General features: G+C 36.2%; 2 protein-coding genes across 2 annotated transcripts; both read left to right on the top strand.

Annotated features, from left to right (window-relative positions):
• The first annotated feature begins 105 nt into the window (after positions 1-105).
• On the top strand, positions 106-1,835 carry LOC126054246 (uncharacterized). The gene is made up of 5 exons (XM_049838914.2): positions 106-902; positions 1,043-1,142; positions 1,222-1,311; positions 1,449-1,604; positions 1,788-1,835. The coding sequence occupies exons 1-5, from the start codon at positions 106-108 to the stop codon at positions 1,833-1,835; spliced, it is 1,191 nt and encodes a 396-aa protein (XP_049694871.2).
• A 1,246-nt stretch (positions 1,836-3,081) lies between these two features.
• LOC135117656 (uncharacterized) lies at positions 3,082-5,154 on the top strand. The gene is made up of 6 exons (XM_064037273.1): positions 3,082-3,217; positions 3,701-3,884; positions 4,015-4,114; positions 4,201-4,290; positions 4,596-4,751; positions 5,101-5,154. Exons 1-6 carry the CDS (start codon positions 3,082-3,084, stop codon positions 5,152-5,154), a joined length of 720 nt encoding a protein of 239 aa, XP_063893343.1.
• The last annotated feature ends 9,068 nt before the right edge of the window (positions 5,155-14,222 follow it).

The following is a 14,222-nucleotide window of genomic DNA, read 5'->3' on the forward strand; positions in this document are numbered from 1 at the left end:
TGACTTGCATCTACATTCTATTCCATGCTATTACACTTCTCAGGGCGACATTACTTTGATTCATATATAAAGCCCAACTGTCGCGACGAATGCATTCTCGCAAAAATGAAGTCATTTTCCGATGACATTATCAAACGCCATACAAAAACTGTAGGAGAAAGAAATGAAGTTGACGAAGCTTTGACAATGCTGATATTTTGCCAAGACGTACTTGGTCAAAATCTACTTGGTCCTAATTGGAGTTGGAAGAACAAAATTGTCCATCTAACTTTGTTCTTCCTTGTATTGGTCCATGTGATCTTAGGAACAATTGAGTATTACAATCTCAAGAATATGACAGAGGTCCACTTTATGAGTCAATGTTACTATAATGTGGCAATGATATGTTTGTTAGCCGTAAAATACGTGATATACATCAGCAACAAAGAAAATTTCCAAAAAGTGTACTTGCTTGCTAAGACGTCGTTGTTCAAAATTACAAAGATGTATTCAATAGCCGAATCCAAGAAACTGTTGACAAAAGTCAAAGTGTATGGAAATATTTTGATAGCCGCTGTTACTATTCCCTTGTCAGTAAACCTATTAGCTGTAGGATGGAATTATGCTCACAATAACAGAGAGACTTTATCGAAGTCGACATCTACATTAATGCCAATGTCGAGTCCATATTACGAGATCGGTTTGTTGATCCACGTGACATATTACTTGACATGTGTATTTACATGTTTTGCAATAGATCTCTGGTTCATCATCTTGATATTATTTTTCTGTAAAACCAGTGATTGTTTAGTGTCGATGTTAAAGATTGAACAAGATAGATCTGTTGAAACAGAAATGGAATATATGGATCGACTCAACGAGACACTGAAGACTTTTTATAAGAATCATGTGCATCTGATGGAGTAAGTATTTCGTTATTTAAAACTTTATCGTTAAAATTCTATCGAGTGGTTGCATTTGTACATTTTTATTGAGCCTTGATAGGATTTATTGGCCTTTTATATATATTGCATTAAATATATTTTTATATTGCATTGTTCAGGTATTTCGAAGCTTTAAAAATTATGTTCAAGTGGTCTAGTTTAATTCCACTGGTGGGGGTTCTGATCAAATGGTGTCTTATATTATTGTCAATAACAGAGGTATATAATTATGCTTTTTAAATACGTTATGCTAAAAACAAAAAATACAATGACTTCAGAAGACTTTAATTCATTACAGAAAATGCAATGGAGTTTTTTAGCCAACGCGATGCCTGCTATGTTGCAAATTCTTGCATACAACTGGTACGGCGAACAAGTCAGACTAAAGGTAAATCTTTTCACGTTTCTTCTGTAAAATAATAAAAGTAATAATCTGATTGTCAAAATCAAGGGACAGCCAGTATCTGGTCTTAATAAATCCTATAAGTTAATGCCTGTAATTAATATTGTTTGAATGCTACACAGGGCTCGGAGCTATCCACCGCTTTGCTAGGATTCGATTGGACAAGCATGCGTAACAAAGATAAAAAGAACTACCTTATCATTATCTGCTACATGGAAAAACAATTTAGCATCAAAACAGCTTTGGGCAATGATCTGTCTTTAGTAACAATGACTTCGGTAAGAGCTAATTCTTCTTTAACAAATTGCTGTGTGATTGTTGTTTGTGCTCAGTTGTTCTGCCTTTCGATTGTGACTTCATTTTTAAAAGTCTTAACCTGAGGCAAATTTCGTAAAAGGAATGTTTCGAACATGTTACCATAAGACTTCATGAATTATAAATACAACATTTTTGCTTTTTAGATCTTCAAAGCGAGTTACCAAGTTTTCACACTACTCAGGTCAACATAAACATAAAATCAGGCGTATTTGTAAAATAGATTTTTGCTAAAATAGCAATACTAATGAATATACTTACCTATACTGCATTTTATTTGGTTTGGTTTAAAAAAAATCTTAAACGAAGAGTCCAAATCTTCAGTCACACAGTCTTGTCAGCTGTCACCCCCGCTGGTCTCCACATGGACCTTAGGAGTGTCGCTAACGAGCTGGTCATCATAATGCAGTATAGCCGCATTATACATATATTAGAGGTGTTTTGTACCTATCTTATTTAATTTTTTCAGCATTATCAGTATACACTAAACTTCTGCTTCGTAAATCTTCTGAAGCACATTTTTATAAATAAATACTCACTTATACAACTCGTTCATATTTCATTATAAAATCCCTGATTCCAATAGTCCAATGAGATGCAATGTTGCCAGTAAAATTATTATTCTAAGATGGGATGATTGAGTCACTTAAATATATAATTCGAATGTTGAAATGGGTCTAAGCCAAATGCTTAAAGTGAGGAATGAGTATGGAAGAAGTAGTGTGGAGGTGGCGCCAGTTACAGAAAAAACGAGGATTACAAGTTTGTGTCTTATTCATAAGGTGAGAAGGGGTGAAACCCAGGGGGGGGGGCGGGCGTTTTGTGGTGCCGGTGACAGTAAGAGCTAGAGTAAAAGAGAAACAGATGGATTGCCTGAAATATAACATAAATAATATGATGGTAATGAACGCAAGTATGAGGGCTATCAGAGAGAATTGGAAAACACCTGACACTGCCCCTAAACTACTTGGAAACAGGGAGAAAGAACACACATTACCTACCTGTAATTGTGTGAAATACTTTTATAACATAAGAAAGGCGGCAAAAGACTAATTACGTTGACTGGGTAATAACGTAAGTTATTATTTCTTGTATACTTAACTGCAGAAGTGAAATATAATAAAAATAATTCTGTTATCTTCGCTTATTTAACATGTTCTTTGTATGAACAGGATATGCATATGCGCAAACACAGGGTGCATTCTCCATTCTGTTACTCTCATGAGAAGGCAACTTCTGTACATCCGAAACTATTCAAGAGCAGGATAACAAATACGACATGTAGGTTCCACCATATTATCAATGCTTGATCAGGATCAAATTGACGTCCTGATCTGACCTGCACCTACATTCTATTCCATGCTATTACACTTTTCAGGGCGACATTACTTTGATTCATATATAAAGCCCAACTGACGCGATGAATGCATTCTCGCAAAAATGAAGTCATTTTCCGACGACATTATCAAACGCCATACAAAAACTGTAGGAGAAAGAAATGAAGTTGACGAAGCTTTGACAATGCTGATATTTTGCCAAGACGTTCTTGGTCATAATCTACTTGGTCCAAATTGGAGTTGGAAGAACAAAATTGTCCATCTAACTTTGTTCTTCCTTGCATTAGTCCATGTGATCTTAGGGACAATTGAGTATTACAATCTCAAGAATATGACAGAGGTCCGCTTTATGAGCCAATGTTACTATAATGTGGCAATGATATGTTTGTTATCCATAAAATACGTGATATACATCAGCAACAAAGAATATTTCCAAAAAGTGTACTTGCTTGCTAAGACGTCGTTGTTCGAAATTATAAAGATGTATTCAATAGACGAATCTACGAAACTGTTGACAAAAGTCAAAGTATATGGAAAGATTTTGATAGCGGCTATTACAATACCCTTGTCAGTAAACCTATTAGCTGTAGGATGGAATTATGCTCACAATAACAGAGAGACTTTATCGAAGTCGGCAACTACATTAATGCCAATGTCGACTCCATATTACGAGATTGGTTTGATGCTCCATGTGACATATTTCTTAACATGTTCGTTCACAGCTTTTGTAATAGATCTCTGGTTCATCATCTTGATATTATTTTTCTGTGCAACTAGCGATAGTTTAGTGACGATGTTAAAGGTTGAACAAGACCATGACAGATCTGTACAAACGGAAATGGAATATATGTATCGACTCAACGAAGTGCTGAAGACTTTTTATAATAATCATGTGCAATTGATGGAGTGAGTATTTTGTCATTTTTGAATTGATCATTGAAATCCTATCGAGTGGTTGTTTAACTTGTTGTAATGTTTTTACTGTGCTTTCATTACAGATTCTGTCTTGGTGTAAATATTATATTGTATTGTTCAGGTATTTGGCAGCTTTAAAAAATATGTTCAAGTGGTCTAGTTTAATTCCATTGGTAGAGGTTATGATCAAATGGTGCCTAATATTACTGTCGGTTACAGAGGTATTGTTTTCTATTATGTGCTATACTTAATTTCTCGTCTTGAAAAAGAGACCCGCATGACTTCAAAAGACTTTATCTTATTACAGCAAATACAATGGAGTTTTCTGGCCAACGCGATGCCTGCTATGTTGCAAATTCTTGCATACAACTGGTACGGCGAACAAGTGAGAGTTAAAGTAAGCTTTAGTTTTAGTTTTCCGCGAAGTTATAGGTCTATTTGTAGCTATACTTAGCTGTCGGTCAGTAAGGGTACAGTCTTGTAAGGTTAAGCAAATCTTTATAGATGACCTTCTTGTCATAACAAGTTTCTGTTTTGTTCGGTTCGGAAGGCACGTTTTATATTGTCGTTCTCGTCGGTCATTTTGACATCTTCAGCAGCCCGTACGGAAGTCAGAATTTCTGGTTCATAGAATAATTAGTATTTAAGATCAAAAGAATCAGTACCCAGATCTAAACTTCGATTGTTTAATGTTTTTCAAAGGGATCGGAGCTGACCACGGCTCTACTAGAATTCGATTGGAGAAGCATGCGTATTAAAGATAAAAAGAAGTACCTCTTTATAATCAGTTATATGAAAAAGGAATTAAAAATTAAAACGGCTTTTGGGAATGATTTGTCTCTAGTCACAATGACTTCGGTAAGTTCAGCTCTAGAGACCCTGTATTTTGCAAATTTTGTGTCGGCTAATAGTGTGGATGGATCCTAAATCAGTGTAGCGATGAATACCACCAGTGCTTATTACAAGGACCAGCTATTTGGCCGGCACTAAAAAGTTCATGATTACCTATCCGAATAATCTGTCCGCCGACCTTTGGGCCACCTCATGCTGTACAGCATACAGTTTATTCTGCAGTCTGCGAAACTTATACCAAGTTTGTTACTAAATTGGATATTCCCCATTAATTAAGAATTTTAATTAAACTAAGTTTTTTTTATATTAAGTTTTTACTTAAAAACAATAATAAATAAAAATAATAAATTTTCAGATTTTCAAAGCGAGCTATCAAGTCTATGCGCTACTGAAGTCAACTCAAACTTAATTGTTAAATTCACATATTATTTAAACCTAATATTTTTTGGAAAATATCACTATGAGTGCACTAATTAACGTAATTTAAGTATCTTTCAAATCAAACTATTTTATTGAATTCTTATTTAGCAAAAAAAAAATCATGATAAACTTAATTTAGAATATTGTTTAGAATCTTTAATTAATTACGTTTAAGCACCCACTTCAATAAAATAAACACTTTAATATATAATAAAAACTTTTATTTTTATTCTCACTATCTTGGTTCTGATTAATACAGAATATAATATATAAACAGCTAGTTAAGAGTTTAGATATTAAGATCATGTTCACTTCACCTATACCTGTAACGATCATAAACAATAATAGGAGCACGATAAAGCCGGCCATTCATCACGCTACTCACACCTCAGCTATCTGCTCATAGTTGCAGCCAGTCGCATTCGCTAACAATGGCTCGGAATGTTAATTGCTGTCGTTTGTCGGGAGACACTGATAAATGTTGACGCTTGTCACTTGGAGATTTCGGTTGCACGCACTGGGTATGGGAAACTTCAGCGTTTTTGCAGCAGTTTAGATAGCGGAGCTTTTTAAAAAAAAATGGGTCAAGAAATTCATGCGATCTTTAATGCATAGAGTTATTATTTTATAGGTTAGAGACGGGTTACTTTATTAAATATTATATGCAATTAGTATACTTAATAATGCCACTCAATAAGGCATACAATGCTTTTAATAATTCCACATTTATGTTTGTTTAATCATTCCACAGTTAAAACAGCAATATTTAAATATGCTATGATATCAGCATCCGAAGATGATCTTAAGGACTTTGATGAAGGACTTGATAAAAAAAACTCACAAAATAGTTTTAATTAAGAGCGCATTAGAACGCATCACATATCGCTCTATGAACAAAATAAAATCAATTATTCCTAAAAGTCAAACTGAAAAACTGCGCCGTTTAAAACGCCTAGTGAGTCGAAAATTCCGCGAACCCGTCTTGAATATAATCTCGTGAATAGAGCAAGATTCACCACAAACATCTTGCAGGCGACTGTAGGTAATACAATTTCATAGCCAGCGACGATATTTTTACTAGTATAATAAAGAGGAAGTACTTTTTCGCTTGTGTGTTTGTGCCAAAAAGCTCCAAAACTAATTAACCGATTTGAAAAATTCTTTGACAGTAGTTGAAAAGCTATACTCTTCCCGAGTAACATATTATTATGATTTAATTAATTCCGGTACGGACTGAAGTGCCTATGGGATGCGGGTGGAACCGCGGTAAAACGGCTAGTTTTTAATAGAGCGAGGCTCTTGGACGTATTGAAGTAATTCCTCCATTTTATAGTTGTTTGACGAAATTTTCTCGAAATAAAAGTAAGAGATTGCGCCAAGGTACAGTTTTATAGCGAAGTTGAAAGTTGTTTCATGCCTTTTTCTTTAGATAGTTTCTGAGATGTAAGAGTAGTATGAAGGAGTTGAGTTGTTTTAGAACTTAACGTTTGGTTAGTTTGTAAGATAGTGTTTTTAGTTTCATGTTTTTTGTAGGCTCATGAATCTAGTCTTGTAAAAAAAGGCCTTGATTTTAAAAAGACTGGCAGTCTACCTGAACATACATAGTTGGCAAAAAGCTAGACAGATCTTGCTCTTCAAAAAAATGTTCTGTGTCCCTCATACATTTTATTTTTTGTTAAGTCAAAGACTGGTGGGCTCGGTCGAAAGATCTAGAAGTGTGGAAGCCAGATGGGGAGGCCTTTGCCCAGCAGTGGGACATTATGGGCTAAAAATTAAAATAAAAGTCAATAAATAGACTTAAATGAGCCCTTGGGAAGGATGTCACTATACTCCTAGAGGAGGATTAAAGTATAATCTAAATACCTACCTACCTATTATTATGTCTACCACGCAAAATAACTCGGAAACTATAAAACTATAGTTCGGAATAATGGAGCATGTGATGCGATGAAGAGGTAATGTCTCCGCAAACGAAGTTTTTACGGCTTTTTACATAAAACCTCCAAGTTGGAAACTTTTTGGAATAGGTAGTTCTCCGGGAGAGAGGATTGATTTTACACAAAATGTTTTTCAAGATACGCTTCTGTAAGCTCTTCTTTTTGCATTTAATCTTCGAAAAATATTTTTATGTAGGTTATCTTCTTAATGATTGTTTCTCCTCAAAGTATAAAATACCTTTCAGTTTTCATGTCTAAATAATTCACTTCCAAGGTGATATACCTTCGCACTTGACCTCCAAAAGCATATTCAAACAAAAAATGACCCAAAATATTGGTACATTTATTTTTGTTCCCTCCTCCCGTCCCAAATGTTTTATGTCACGCCATCAAAGGGTTGGTACACCAAAACTCTTCAGTCCTTAGTACAGGAGAACTCCATTACTTGTCCCACCTTGGTCCCAAAACCTTTTTCTGACGAGATTAATGGCCATAAAGCATTATTTTTCACGTCAACCTTTTTACGCAAATATTTTGATTAAGAACGTTGTTTTACCGTTAATGGCTGTTGTACTTTCGGGTTGGCCCTAATTATGTCTCATGTTAGGGTGAATTATGAGGGTGTATTTTAGAGTAGTGTAGTATTAAGCTAAAGTAATATATTTTGTATGTATCAAGTGTGGTACAATTAATATTTAATTTTATTAAATGCGGATGCTAAACCAATTTCATCTGATGAAAGCAAAAAGAAATAAGAACACAAGTTATAAGAAGTAAATCAGGAAGAGGCAATGCAATTGCCGAGAATGCTACATGGCCATCATATCTCTGCCCTTATGAAGGAAAGAAAGAATTTACAAAGATAGTGCTTATTGTATTATTATCTAGAATAAAACATATAATTGACCTACTTCACATCTCCAAATATCTTCCAAAATCATTTAAAATGAATACTCCGCAATAAAGTCTCATAGCTGAACCAGTTTTATCAAAGGACTGTGAATTTCGCGTTGTCAAGCCGCAACGTACGAGATAACTCGGTCCATTACAAAAGCTTGCCGTACATACAATGTACAAAGAAAATAGTTGACGGTCGTAGCGCCCTCTGGCGGCGGTGTGATTCGCTCCAGCTTGCATTTAAACTAACTAGATTTTGCTATGTTTATTTTCGAGAAAATATAGGAGAATAATATCTTTGTAGAAGAGGCATTGTGTTTGTAACCGACTTCCTGAAATTGAGGTTTCCAATTTGGATGATTTTTTATGTAAAAAATATTTTTAGGATTCGCTCGAACGGCATGTGGCAAAATATACAAACACGGCTAAAATTATCTTTACATATATTTGCAGCATTTGTAGCAGTCAGTTTCATATTTTTAGGCTGGCAAATAAAATACAAATATGTACAAGACATTCAATTAAAATCAAATAAGACTTAAATTTCTTAATTTAGTCACCAATTAATGTGAAATACTCAGTAGTTTTAGACCCGCTAACAAAAATACATTGAATTCAATATTATGTAAGCAGGGATTATTAATTTTCTAGTTCACAAACTAAACATAGACGTTTAATAATTTAGTTTCTTCGGCTTCTGTCTGGAGTCTGTAAAACGATAAATTATTATTTGTTAACAAAACCTAACTATTTCTGTTTCAACTTGTCTGAAACTGTTTAGTAATTATTTTCAGATTTTCAGCCGTGACCTCTACGAAATTATTCATGGATTGGAAGAAAAAAGATTCGATAACCTTTTCTGTAATCTTTATCTTCAACATAAGTTTCGTAGGGCATAAAAAACTGCAGGTCCCAGCTGTCATTTGAACATCTTTGGCAATTAGAAGCTAGTAAGTCTGACAACCAGTGTTGCCTAGAGGTATTGGGTTGCCCGGATAACTGGGTTGAGGAAGTCAGATAGGCTGTCGCTTCTTGTAAAACACTGGTACTCAACTGCATCTGGTTAGATTGGAAGCCGACCCCAACATAGTTGGGAAAAAGGCTCGGCAAATGATCTTCAACTAAAGGTTCACATGTTTTTATTCCATGATGCCCTAACAGACTAAAAATGTCGAGTTTGGTGTTCCAAGTTCTTGAACCAAACTTCGTACTCAACAGTAATGCAACACAACACACTGTTATATTAAGCACAAACAAGGTATAGCATTACAACTCCAAGCGGAACTATGTTTACGGTCAATTTGTAACATGGGCTGGCACTAAGGGGTGTGACGTCACGGTTCCTGACACAGGCACAAGTTAAATTGTGCGGCCGCGTTGTAAGCTCCTACGTACATTACTGGTGCGGGTGTTCGGATTGATGTTGGCGTGTTATACGCTGCTTTTTATTTATGGTAAATAATAATACGTCCAAGACCGATTTCGGACATGGCGGTTGTTCTCATGTAAGGAGATCAGCCAGCTGCACAGGACTCTCAAGTCTCATAAACCGATGGGACGGCAATCTGACACGACCGGAGTGAGGTCAGGCGCAGGACCGGCTCTCCGATGCACGGATGAATCAATTACACAAAGCGATTTCGGCCCGACCCGGGTATCGAACCCGAGACCTCACTCATAGCAATCGCGCTTGCAACCACTAGACCAACGACGCAGTTAAATGATAAATAAATAACGGCTGCGGTGAAGGAATCGAGTTTGGTCAAATGTCATATCTGTGATTCTTCCAGATTCAGAAAAGTGTGCGAGGTTTCAAACGATTCCTTATAAGGATTTCCAAAAAGGCTTTTCGATTCCTTAGCCGTGGTCGATTCTGACATGTGTGCTTTCACCATTAGAGAGCCTTCAAAATTATGCATTCGGCTTCATGCACTTGTAGTAGGTACCTGCCTATATGCCTAATGCGTTCTCGGCCGTATACTCGTAACAAAAGCGAACCTACACAGCCTAATTACTAATTGGAACAGTAACACGCAAGTTATTTCTCAGTAAAGGGCCATTATCTGGAGTCAACGCGGTTAACGGTCAACGGTTCACCACCTCTTACTTGGAACCAATTAATGACTGACTGATTTCAATTTGTTCCATTGATACCTAATTCCCCATCTACCCACAATGTTCAGGGTTATGTTCTAATAAACGATGTTTTCTATTTATGACGGTTTTTTAGGGTTCCGTACCCGAAGGGTAAAACGGGACCCTATTGTTTACGCTCCTCTGTCCGTCCGTCCGTCTGTCACCAGGCTGTATCTCATGAAGTTAGAGAATTGAAATTTTCACAGACGATGTATTTCTGTTGCCGCTATAACAAAATAATCTGAAAAAATCTGAAAACTAGAATAAAATAAATATTTTGGGGGCTCGCATACAACAAACGTGATTTTTTTGCTCTGATACGGTACCCTTCGTGCGCGAGTCCGACTAGCAACTTGGCTGGTTTCTTTGTTGCCTATATGGTTTGAATGTCAAGTCCTTAACGAGAGTAACAAACAAGTAATAATTAAAGACACGAGTACCTACGTCAAAATGATGACTGAAGTATAGAGTAACATATTAAATTATCTCTCTGACCATCTGCTTAGCTGTTACTGAGAGAACGTAATTGAGTTTTTAGTAATTTGTCTGTTTTACGCTGATGAAATGTCTGGTTTGTGAACGCAACTATAAAAACCCTTGTTTTTACCGGTTTGAACTGTTGTAAAGGGTAGTTTTACATGACCTCTTAAGTTTTTTGAACTAACATAATAATGACCTGTACTTCCCTTGTTAATTACTTTTTTATACAGAAAAAATTAAGCCAGAATTATTATTAAAAAAAAAATACATTATTTAATGTTGTAGAACGTAATAAACCTATTTACTGTAGCTAAACCCGAAAATCTAATCTAAATTAATTGAATTTAAATTACCACAAACTGACCGCTGTAATTGACGGGTAAATAATCAAATTAAACTGCTATATGTATAGTTACTGTAATTCTAAATGGTTCTACCTATACCTATATAAAGTACGGGTCAACCAATCAGAGTTTAAGCTCTTGCGGTTGACATTTGGATGGGTGACTGTCAATCAGTCCCATTAAAAGAAAAATCAGGCCACTTGAGAACTTCCTCCTTTTTTTGAAGACGGTTAAAATTGGATGATAAAGATGCATGGTCTTACTACAAAAACTTAAACATGTGTCAAACACTTGTCAAAAAAAATGTGTGTACAAGTGTTAAACTGACATTTAAAAGTTTTTGTGGTAAGACGGGCAGTGTCCAGTTTATGTTTCAAAACACAGTGATAAAAGTTTAAAAAATAAACTCATCTTTTCATACTGAGAGACTATGAGCATTGATCATCACGCCTAGCTTCACCGCCCCAAGAGACTAATGATCCCGAATAAAAGATAATACCTCCTTCAAAAGTAACCGAAACTAGGTCGACCCTAGCGAAGGAACTCAGACCTAAGTTTCTCACGAAATCGCTTATTCATGGAAAATTAATGTACCAAAATGAATTGAAGTTAGGTGTCGGTGGAAATCTCAAACAGCTACACATTACTAAACATCATCCGAGTTGGTTTGAAGAGATTTATTGACGTTTCTCGAACGCTGTGCGTGAGTCCCAAAGTTTTGAGGTAACCTTTACGGCGGTGTAAGTGGTTAGAGGAGGCGTTTTATTGAATATCTTACTATTTTGATACTTAATTACTTATGACAATATAAGAGTACTTGTGGGGCATAATGAACTGAAAGTATCAAGAATTATCATCCTCATCAGTCCATAGCTGCGGAGCTATCGTTACTGAATGAGCCTGTTATTCAATTTAGTGCCAAGTGCCAATATCGATAGTAGTCAAAGAGTGATAACGTCAGAGAGCCTAGCAATAGAAATATCTATACAACGAGTACTTATAATGTTTTGTGTCCTCATTAATCCAACTAAAATTACTAAAACTATAAATGCTCCGCTCGAACGAATTTCAACTTGTACCATCCACCTAAGGTCTTAAGGGACCTCCATACATTATAGTTACGTACAAACAGCGTCAGTTGCTGAAATTTTGACTACTACATCAACGTTCGACGAGGCCATAATTTAATTTTGTAGCATGACGTCACAAGTGATGTGTCTACATAATGAATTGTATGGAGATGAACACTAATTCATGGACAAAGGGTGCTTTGTTATGCGTATACAGTATGTTATTGCAATTATCTCATGGATCTTGATAGAGGGTCGGTTAAGATTCCGTTTACGATACGGGTTTGGGATAAGTGAAGAAATTAATGTTGGTTAGGGTTTGATTAATTATTCTAGGCCTTGTAGGGATTGGTTAAAGTCTCTCATGTGGAGGAGGCGTGATAATATAATTCATATTTTGTACTATCCGGCAACCTCAAGGATAATAAATAAATGTGGTTTAGACACACTTGGGATAGCTTAGAATTTCTAAGTAATTTACTATGAAACCGCCAAGGCAAAGAGTATACGTAGAAGCAAGATGGATTATAATTTTTAACCGACTTCCCAAAAACGAGGAGCCCATCAATTTATTATGTACAGTTTTTTGTATGTTCAAACAATAGGACCTTGGTGTTGTGACGTCACAGAAACTGACAATGCCAGACACACGTAACCAGATGTCTGGTCTTGAAGCAAGCCCCGTGACATGTCTGTTACCTGTCCACGACTCTCCGGTAACGGATGTCATGGTCTGTCGGTTCTATTCCAAATGAACGGTCACGTGATATGCATTAACATAATCTTTATTGACGACCGTTTAGGATGACTTACAGAATTTGATAGATGTATCTGTTGATTTGGTTACTAGAGTCAGAATTTGATGTTAATCCCTTACAGTTAATGTAAAATTACATGTGTAGATAGAGGTAGGTTTTTGAAATCCGAAGAAGGCTTAGGATCCCAATGAACAAGGACAAAAACTGACCTGCTTTTGAGAAACCTTGTTAGTCTACATAACGTGGTATTTCTTGCTAATATAAATAGAAGAGTCCACTAAGCAACCCATGACTTCTTAGATGTGCTAAAATTACTTCAGGATTTCCTGCAAAGGAATAACAACTTTCTGTTCCTTAAAATAAAGTTGCAATTCAATAAGCACTACCGCAGTTCTGTATAGAGCTAGCCAGTTAAGTTAGTATCGGTTTAGGAACAAGGCCACGTGACCATTTGCGTTCGACAGTTGTCCTATTTCGCAGTACAGGTCAGCAGGATTAATGTCGGTTTTAATGACGCAAGAGACGGTTAGAAACTCTTTTGTTGACTGAATGGTATTATTTGTTGGTCTGTAGATAAGCGAGAAGGCTTAGAACTAAAAATGCTTGAGTTGAAAAACTGAACATGTATTATCATGGTTTTCAGATTGAACCTTATGAAAAATTCACCCATTTTGAAAAAAGTTGGAACAGCGTCATTTCTCTGTAAAAGTCCTGGCTATATTCAGAAATGCTGGCTCATATAGACATTTAATAGGTTTTGCGTCCGTCGCGTGGACAGCGATTTCCCATAACGATACTTCTATACTATTGCATTTATTTCCTAGAAAAACGTCCTGAAACTGATTAATTAAATTCAATACCTATACAACTCTTAGAACCAAACACAACACCATATTTCTTTGAGTCAAACTTTGAAGTACGCCAACGGGTGCCCAAACTTTAGAGCGAAATTAGCATATACGGAATAGACAGTGGTGCAAACACTTAGATGGTGAACTAAGGCGCTAGCACTTTACTCTGCAGTCACCCACCTATGCTGGAACTAAAGTGGCCCCTATAAATTCTGACGGTGTAAGTTTAAACGGGATTCGGGAGTTAGATTTTGTGGAAGAGGTATTGTCAGAGCTGGGTCTAGCAATATTGGTGCTCCAGGGGAATGTTTTTCGTGGTGCCCTTTTCTACAGAAGACCAAAAAAGAGGAGGATTTCTACTCGGGGGTGTTTTTTTTTTATGTATGAGGACACTGATGAGTGCGCTCTGAGCTCTCGTGCGTAGCGCCTTCTATGACCTGGTGCCCGGAAGACCGTCAATGTCCCCCCTTAAAGGACGCCAGGGCTGGGTAATATGGGTGAGTTGTGTTGGACGAATATCTTCTATGAGAAAATATGAAATGAAATATTTAATACTTCACAAGGAAGTAAGAAAAAAAGACACA

This window comes from Helicoverpa armigera, chromosome 12 (assembly GCF_030705265.1).
Source record: "Helicoverpa armigera isolate CAAS_96S chromosome 12, ASM3070526v1, whole genome shotgun sequence".
NCBI lineage: Eukaryota > Metazoa > Arthropoda > Insecta > Lepidoptera > Noctuidae > Helicoverpa > Helicoverpa armigera.

Excerpts from the sequence above, each read along its gene's own strand:
- LOC126054246 (XM_049838914.2), top strand. The coding sequence starts at position 106 with ATGAAGTCATTTTCCGATGACATTATCAAACGCCATACAAAAACTGTA. Across the intron at positions 903-1,042 it reads AATCATGTGCATCTGATGGA|GTATTTCGAAGCTTTAAAAA; the intron begins GTAAGTATTTCG and ends TGCATTGTTCAG. Across the intron at positions 1,143-1,221 it reads TATTATTGTCAATAACAGAG|AAAATGCAATGGAGTTTTTT; the intron begins GTATATAATTAT and ends AATTCATTACAG.
- LOC135117656 (XM_064037273.1), top strand. The coding sequence starts at position 3,082 with ATGAAGTCATTTTCCGACGACATTATCAAACGCCATACAAAAACTGTA. Across the intron at positions 3,218-3,700 it reads TCTACTTGGTCCAAATTGGA|CTTTTGTAATAGATCTCTGG; the intron begins GTTGGAAGAACA and ends GTTCGTTCACAG. Across the intron at positions 4,291-4,595 it reads GCGAACAAGTGAGAGTTAAA|GGATCGGAGCTGACCACGGC; the intron begins GTAAGCTTTAGT and ends TGTTTTTCAAAG.